Raw genomic sequence first — 8,138 nt, 5'->3', positions numbered from 1 at the left:
TTCACATTTTTTGGTTTATCCTCTAAGTGCAGTGACTTATTGGGCAATTATTTGCTTCATGACTGGCTGTTTGATGATCTTTCAACTGTACATAACAGGTCAGCATAGAACTTTCTATCATTTTCATAAGTTCTATGCAATGAGTCTTTGTAGAACGCTGTAATTGACCCCACTCCCCTCTACATTGTAATGGTTTGAGAGCACCGTACAAGAGAAAGATTGTCCAAAAGCCGTAGTTATCAATGATTCATTCAGCTTCTTTCCTGGCTTGTTGTGTTTGTTTTCTCAGGCGTTCATAAGTAAGATGATACACAAAGTGCAGTTTAACGCCGAACCCATGCAAGGGTTACAGATAGGACTGAAGGAGGAAGAGGATACAGAGGGGACCTGGACATGGGTTAATGGTACTGAGCTGACTCAGGGGTAAGAGCTGCACAAGTCAATGGACTGGACACAGGTATAATCATGCATGATCTTCTATGTATTTGTTAAGACCAACATGTCAAGGGGTACTTGGTTAAATGTTTCCACTGTACCATTATCATTCAGGATAAGACCAGAATGTCAACGAAGTAACATTTAATTTGGTTTAAAGGTACTGGCATGAGACAGCCCAATGACTACTATGGAATGGAGGACTGTGCGGCCATCCATTCCAAAATAAATCCCATGGAGTCCTGGAATGATGCTGTGTACGCATCCATTGAAATGGATATGTGAAATAAAATCAAGGAAAGTTAGAAATTACTATAAAATTGCCATTATTTCAATAAGTAAATGCATACATTCAAAATAATAAGCATTGGAATCAAATGTAACTTTTAAGTTGTACATAACATTTTATCTGATAAAAGAAATTGTCATACTGTAAAGTTAAACAACTTAATTAGTTATGCATCTTTAAAAAAAAAAAGTTTATATAGTTTACTCCTTACAAACAAGACAGACTACAAATTATGACAAGAGTAATGTTAATACCAAAATACATCCCAGGTTTACATCTGAATACACTATAAAAAGATAGCAGTATAAATATATGTACTATAGTAAATATGTTTTTCTTCCATGTTCATACTTTATTATGTACATTCACTATCGGTGCTTAAAAGTACCTTTAATACTATTACACATGTATGTGAATCAACAGTTGATGAGAAAAACAAATGCCAAAACCAATCTTGGCTGCAAATAAAACACTTAAAATACAACTAATAAGACCTGCATTGGGCCAGGCAGTTTTAAATAACTGTTTTATAATAATGTCTGTGCAGTGAGTTGCCCAAGCCAAATTGCTCTTTGTATCATTTAGGCTGTGTATTGTCACCATCATCTAACAGCAGAATGTTTTTCTGTAGTTTGTGATGATGTCTAACCAGAACATGAGGCCAGTCACTGTTGTTCAATAGCAGCACTCTGTGACAACTAAGTAAGTTATCACACAGGAAGTTTGGACTGTCAAGTCAGGTGTGTCGGTCAGTAGGTCACAGCACAGCAAAGTGCTGGCGCAGGTGTTTCAGGATCTGCTGGGTATCTACATGCTCAGGGAAGGCATCCTCTGACCTCTGGGCTGCCGTGTAGCTACTCTGCAGATCTCCAATCTGAACACAGCAGAAAACAACAGCATATCAATTCATATAGTCACTCATGACTAAAAACAGTCTGTTTTATACCAGGCATAGCAATGTGTTTTTATTGAAATTGAAATAAAAGTGCAGATGAAGTGTCTGGTTACCTTGTCTGACAGAGTGGAGTAGTTAAAGTGTGGCTCATACATGTGAGGGGCAATTGATGCAGCGGTCTGGAGGAAAGCTTTGGACTGTGAAAAAGAAGAGAAAAGAGGACATCGAAACAAAAACAACCATTCTGAATTAGACTCAATACCAAAAACATCATAAGCAGTACACTAAAGACTTTAAATAATGTGTTATATCATATGGAAAAGAACCACTGGGCATAATACTTCAGAGGAGCAAGCCTAGGAGAAGTTTATTTCAGTTGGAAAGAAAGCATATAATTTAAAACAGATTCATACTCAATACACTTATCAGAACTAACATTTGATCAAAATTATATACACTGCTCAAAAAAATAAAGGGAACACTTAAACAACACAATGTAACTCCAAGTCAATCACACTTCTGTGAAATCAAACTGTCCACTTAGGAAGCAACACTGATTGACAATACATTTCACATGCTGTTGTGCAAATGGAATAGACAACAGGTGGAAATTATAGGCATTTAGCAAGACACCCCCAATAAAGGAGTGGTTCTGCAGGTGGGACCACAGACCACTTCTCAGTTCCTATGCTTCCTGGCTGATGTTTTGGTCACTTTTGAATGCTGGCGGTGCTTTCACTCTAGTGGTAGTATGAGACGGAGTCTACAACCCACACAAGTGGCTCAGGTAGTGCAGCTCATCCAGGATGGCACATCAATGCAAGCTATGGCAAGAAGGTTTGCTGTATCTGTCAGCGTAGTGTCCAGAGCATGGAGGCGCTACCAGGAGACAGGCTAGTACATCAGGAGACGTGGAGGAGGCCGTAGGAGGGCAACAACCCAGCAGCAGGACCGCTACCTCTGCCTTTGTGCAAGGAGGAGCAGGAGGAGCACTGCCAGAGCCCTGCAAAATTACCTCCAGCAGGCCACAAATGTGCATGTGTCTGCTCAAACGGTCAAAAACAGACTCCATGAGGGTAGTATGAGGGCCCGACGTCCACAGGTGGGGGTTGTGCTTACAGCCCAACACCGTGCAGGACATTTGGCATTTGCCAGAGAACACCAAGATTGGCAAATTCGCCACTGGCACCCTGTGCTCTTCACAGATGAAAGCAGGTTCACACTGAGCACGTGACAGAGTCTGGAGACGCTGTGGAGAACGTTCTGCTGCCTGCAACATCCTCCAGCATGACCGGTTTGGCGGTGGGTCAGTCATGGTCATCATTTCTTTGGGGGGGCCGCACAGCTCTCCATGTGCTCGCCAGAGGTAGCCTGACTGCCATTAGGTACCGAGATGAGATCCTCAGACCCCTTGTGAGATCATATGCTGGTGCGGTTGGCCCTGGGTTCCTCCTAATGCAAGACAATGCTAGACTTCATGTGGCTGGAGTGTGTCAGCAGTTCCTGCAAGAGAAAGGCATTGATGCTATGGACTGGCCCGCCCGTTCCCCAGACCTGAATGCAATTGAGCACATCTGGGACATCATGTCTCGCTCCATCCACCAACGCCACGTTGCACCACAGACTGTCCAGGAGTTGGCGGATGCTTTAGTCTAGGTCTGGGAGGAGATCCCTCAGGAGACCATCCGCCACCTCATCAGGAGCATGCCCAGGCGTTGTAGGGAGGTCATACAGGCACGTGGAGGCCACACACACTACTGAGCCTCATTTTGACTTGTTTTAAGGACATTACATCAAAGTTGGATCAGCCTGTAGTGTGGTTTTCCACTTTAATTTTGAGTGTGACTCCAAATCCAGACCTCCATGGGTTGATAAATTTGATTTCCATTGATCATTTGTGTGATTTTGTTGTCAGCACATTCAACTATGTAAGGAAAAAAGTATTTAATAAGAATATTTCATTCATTCAGATCTAGGATGTGTTATTTTAGTGTTCCCTTTATTTTTTTGAGCAGAGTATTTGAAGACCTAGACACACCAGTTCATTCACCTGCTCAATGTGTCCCTTGCGTAGCTCCAGCACGGCCAGGTTATTATAGGCCTCAGCATGGTCGTTGTTGAAGGCCAAGGCCAGTTTAAAACACTGGGATGCCAGAGTCAGGTCTCCTATTCCCTGTGGGGAGAAACATAAGATGCAAGTAACAAACAGAAATGCAACAAATAAGTGATAGCATGCTATTTGTTCAAAGCACTCAGCCAGATGTGGATCCTGTCCAAGAGAAACCAGTTGGCATACAGAAGAGGGTGCTGTAGAGTAACTTGATGCAATAACTAACATCTGTGTGTGCTAAGTTAACACTAACCCACCACGGCCACGTGTCCAATGTTGTACCAGACGTCAGCCTGCTCCTCATCATTGGCCACCAGGGCCAGAGCCCTCTCGAAGGAGGACAGGGTCATATCATACTGCTGGGCATAAAAGCAGCACAATCCCAGGTTGTTGTACAGCTGGCAATTATATACCCCCATCTGCAGCAGCCGTCTACAGGGAAGGACAGTTAGAGGGAAAAGACAACTTAAAATATTGTAACCATGCAAGGCATGTGTATCCACTGAAATGTCAAAATTATTAAATCACACAGGTATATACATACTAATCAGAGTTAGATGAGGGATTTGAAGGGGGTGGTGTGTGTGTGTGCCGTGTGTGACTAACCGGTAAAAGCGCAAGGCGATCTCAGGCTGGTCCGTGTAGAAGTGATTGCTGCCTATGCAGGCGATAGCCTCAACGTGAGTGTTGTCCTGCTTCAGGACATCTTTGTAGTACTCTGTGGCTGAGGTGATGTTATTCATCTCCTGTGAGAGAGACACATAACTATAAAGACTGATTTTGGACCTCCTGATCAATCTGCATCTGTTCTCTCATTTTACAGTAGAGTAATTCAATAGCTACTAGAGCTACAAAACAATTAGGCTCTAAATTCCTAGGCAATCAGCTGCTCGTTTCAGGTTACACATTTGACATGATGATTTCAACCTGTGGTTTCTTTAAGCAAGAGAATGCTTTGCAAACAAACAACAAAGGAATTGTTACGTGCCTCGTGAATGCGAGCAATTCCTATTAAGAGAGTGACCTCCCCAGGGAAGTGGTCCAGACCTTGCTTGAAGAGGTTCAGTGCAGTTATAGGTTGATCAAGCCGCTGATACACCTGTTTTAGTGGCATAACAGAACAATAAGTATTTTTTGTCATTTGTGTACTAATGAAGATAAATAGGTCAGTAGGTTGATTTAAAAAAAAAAAAACATAAACCTATTTGAACAAATAGAAACAACTTGTCATTGAGTGACACACCACCAGGTTTTATCTGCTACAGAGAAGCCTTGTGTGAGGGTTAATCTATACTGTATACAGTGAAGTTACACAGTATTTACAGTGTTAAAAGAGTGTTAGGGACATCGTAAGTTGTATGTTGTTACCTTGGCCAGATAGAGGTATGTGTCCACCACCTCCTGATGATTGAGAGCAGATCGGAACTGTTTTTCTGATTCCCGGTGTAAACCAAGTCTGTTAATACAAACAGTTCCAATGTAGTAGAGCTGTAGTGGTAGTATAGTATGCATTGTATACTAACAGTTGTTTGAGATCTAAGTAATCAGCTAAAGCTTTACCTGTAGTAGCACTTCCCCAGCTGGACTTTCCACCACCAGTCTTTGAACTGAGCATTCTCAGTGGCCAGAGCAGCCAGGTCTAAAGCCTGTTCACAAAACATGACAGGGTAGGTAAAAATCGTTTTTGACGGAAACTTACAAACGAAAATTGCATGAAAAGCCAAAGACATACTGTATATCTGTATTTATAACTCACATTTTTTACATCATTTTCATGATGGAAGATGTACTCAAACAAGGTCTGGGGCAGAAAAAAAACAGAACAGTCATAACACATATTGAAGGTGAATAACCACAATAAATACATTTACGACACATATTTTTTGAGAGATTGTTCCTTACCTTACAGTACATTAGTTAAATCAGTCATACCTTGGATAAATTGGGCTTCTGGGCATATTTAGCCAAGTTGAGTCTTGACAAATTTATAAATGGCCCCTCAGGATTGGTTAACATGGAGGCTGTTCCCAGCCGGACAAATCTCCCAGATGCACTAGTGACAGGGCGGGCAGTGTGTGCTGTGCGCGGGGTCTTAATGGCCTGTTCCATTGTCCCTGGTCTGCCAGACTGGGTACTGGGCCTCACAAACCCTGTGATTGGTCGTCCAGATTGGGTAATGGGCCTAGATTCAGGACAAAAAAGCTCAGTTCAGAACTAAGCTGATGCTTTTCCAGGGTACATAATGCTCCTCACGACTCATTGGCAGAAATATTGTTACAGTAATAACACAATTCCAGTAGGGGAAATGCTTGGAATACTTACCTAACGTATACAAGATAGTTGTGAATAGAAAAGGTCACATACCTGATAGCTGGAGTAGGTCCACCTCCATGGCTTGTTTCAGGACGCCTCAGTGATGTCCCAGGGCCTGAAAGACAGCTTCATTACAGTACACTCAGAACTGGGAACATTTTGGAGAGATTTTACCAGAACAGATTCAGAACAGTAATATATTATTGATATTGACTTTCGTAGGCTGTTCTGCAGATGACTAGTCATAGTCAGGAGTTTTTCCTGCCCAGGAAGAACTCGTGTCCCTCTGGGAAAGTTTAGAGTTCAGACTTACGAGCAACCTGGGCAATGGAGCTTTCATCCAGCATCATCTCAGCGATCCCCTCCTGGTCCACCTCCACCTCATCGATGTACACCATCTCTGTCAGAGCACGGGTCTTCAGACTCCATGCAGCCTGCCCAAAGAGCAAAGGTAGTAGATTTGACTTTAGAATGTGAAAATTATGTTTACTTTGATGTTACAAGGTAGGGAACTCCAACACCGATGTGCTACTGTGATATTTAATTAATTTCTCTACCCGTTCTATTTGTACTTCAACATGTCCAAACATGCCAGGTTTAGATGCAGCATGTAAAGAGACACAGAATAAAAGGAGCACAGCAGGAAGAGGTTACCTCAGAAATATGTGATGAGGAGTCAGGTTCCTTTTAAGACAGCAGTGTGTGAAATGATGAGATAAGAGGTGAAGACAGATTTGATGCAAAAATTATACTAGGCTATAGCAAGCACATTTCAAGACAATTGGAGTTAAGAGAAGCTAGATTAACTAAAGGTGAGCTTAAATAGTGATAATGAAAATCGAAAGTGGGTCACAATAAGGTCAGAACTTGCCAGATATGATGATAGCCCTCTAGCTAACAAGTTCTTGTTTTTTATGCCACCAATAGCTAGCTAGCTAACAATGTGCTAACAAAACAACAGATAGCTAGCAAGCAACGGCAGAGTATCTCTGGCAATACAGTAATTAGGAATAGGCAATGATACAGAAAATGTCAAATAATACTTTGCAAGCATGCTACTGATAGATATTACCATTAGCTAAATTGGATTCATGCCTGGAGCTGGCTAGCAGAGCTAAAATACTAGTTTAGCTATTTCTAACCTGGTCGTATGGACTGTCCTCTAATATCTTCGAACAAATATCAGAACATGGTTGGAACTTCCGTCTTCTAAAGTAGCTCCATGCAAGAAACAAGGGATCCATCGGCACCTCCATTTCGTCTTCTTTGTCAGTAGTGCTATAATAATTTAAGATGTAGGTACGTTATTAGAGCTTAGCTATCAACGCTAAGCTTGTTGCTTGAGCAGCAAGCGTCCTGTCACTCGCCGCAACAGAGGATAGGGGAGGTCCTCTTGTAGGTGCACTTGATTGAGCCCCCTCGGCACGCCGGGCGGGCGTGTGCAATTTTTATTACCATTCCATCCATTCTACAATGCGAACTCTGCCCACCCGGGGCAATAACCCAATGCTGCATTGATTTCCTTGGCATTTACCGTGAGAACAATATTATTATTTGAAGTGAAGCAAGATCAGTGCGTTTATTCAATAACTTTTGTGTACTGCCTGTCTTTGTTTTCAAAGGGTATGCACTCAGCTTGGTCTCATAGACTAGATGTAACATAGTAAACGTATATCTGGGATGCTTTAACTGCTATGATATGTTACGTTTGGTATGGTTATAAAAGACAGATGGTTACTTAAGGCAGGGTGGGTGGATGGGTGGACGTATAACAGAAGGTTGTGAGTTCAAATCTCATCATGGACAACTTTATAATTTTTAGCTAATTAGCAACTTTTCAACTACTTACTACTTTTTAGCTACTTTGTAACTAAACTCAGCAAAAAAAGAAACGTCCCTTTTTCAGGACCCAGTCTTTCAAAGATAATTCGTAAAAATCCAAATAACTTCACAGATCTTCATTGTAAAGGGTTTAAACACTGTTTGTTTCCCATGCTTGTTCAATGAACCATAAACAATTAATGAACATACACCTGTGGAACGGTCGTTAAGACACTAACAGCTTACAGATAGTAGACAATGAAGGTCACAGTTAT

At 41.9% G+C, this 8,138-nt stretch overlaps 1 protein-coding gene across 4 annotated transcripts; it reads right to left on the bottom strand.

Moving 5' to 3' along the window:
* Positions 1-744: 744 nt before the first annotated feature.
* On the bottom strand, positions 745-7,430 carry LOC109894498 (tetratricopeptide repeat protein 8-like). Of its 4 annotated transcripts, none has more exons than XR_004210638.1 (14): positions 7,185-7,430; positions 6,697-6,726; positions 6,356-6,476; positions 6,094-6,157; positions 5,662-5,911; positions 5,486-5,530; positions 5,290-5,375; positions 5,098-5,185; positions 4,718-4,828; positions 4,336-4,475; positions 3,983-4,161; positions 3,670-3,792; positions 1,733-1,816; positions 745-1,598 (listed from the first exon to the last, which is right to left on the bottom strand). XR_004210638.1 is itself a non-coding variant. In XM_031828977.1 (14 exons), exons 1-14 carry the CDS (start codon positions 7,296-7,298, stop codon positions 1,482-1,484), a joined length of 1,548 nt encoding a protein of 515 aa, XP_031684837.1. In that variant the 5' UTR covers positions 7,299-7,428; the 3' UTR covers positions 745-1,481. The 4 variants fall into 4 exon arrangements, 3 of the variants coding, with proteins under 3 accessions (XP_031684837.1, XP_020343620.1, XP_031684838.1); XM_031828977.1 differs by having other exon boundaries at positions 3,987-4,161; positions 7,185-7,428; XM_020488031.2 differs by lacking the exon at positions 6,697-6,726 and having other exon boundaries at positions 3,987-4,161; positions 7,185-7,428.
* Positions 7,431-8,138: the final 708 nt, after the last annotated feature.

Source organism: Oncorhynchus kisutch, linkage group LG7, assembly GCF_002021735.2.
Source record: "Oncorhynchus kisutch isolate 150728-3 linkage group LG7, Okis_V2, whole genome shotgun sequence".
Taxonomy (NCBI): domain Eukaryota; kingdom Metazoa; phylum Chordata; class Actinopteri; order Salmoniformes; family Salmonidae; genus Oncorhynchus; species Oncorhynchus kisutch.
The sequence above is the reverse complement of the archived record's forward strand: the minus strand, read 5'-3'. Positions and strand labels throughout refer to the sequence as shown.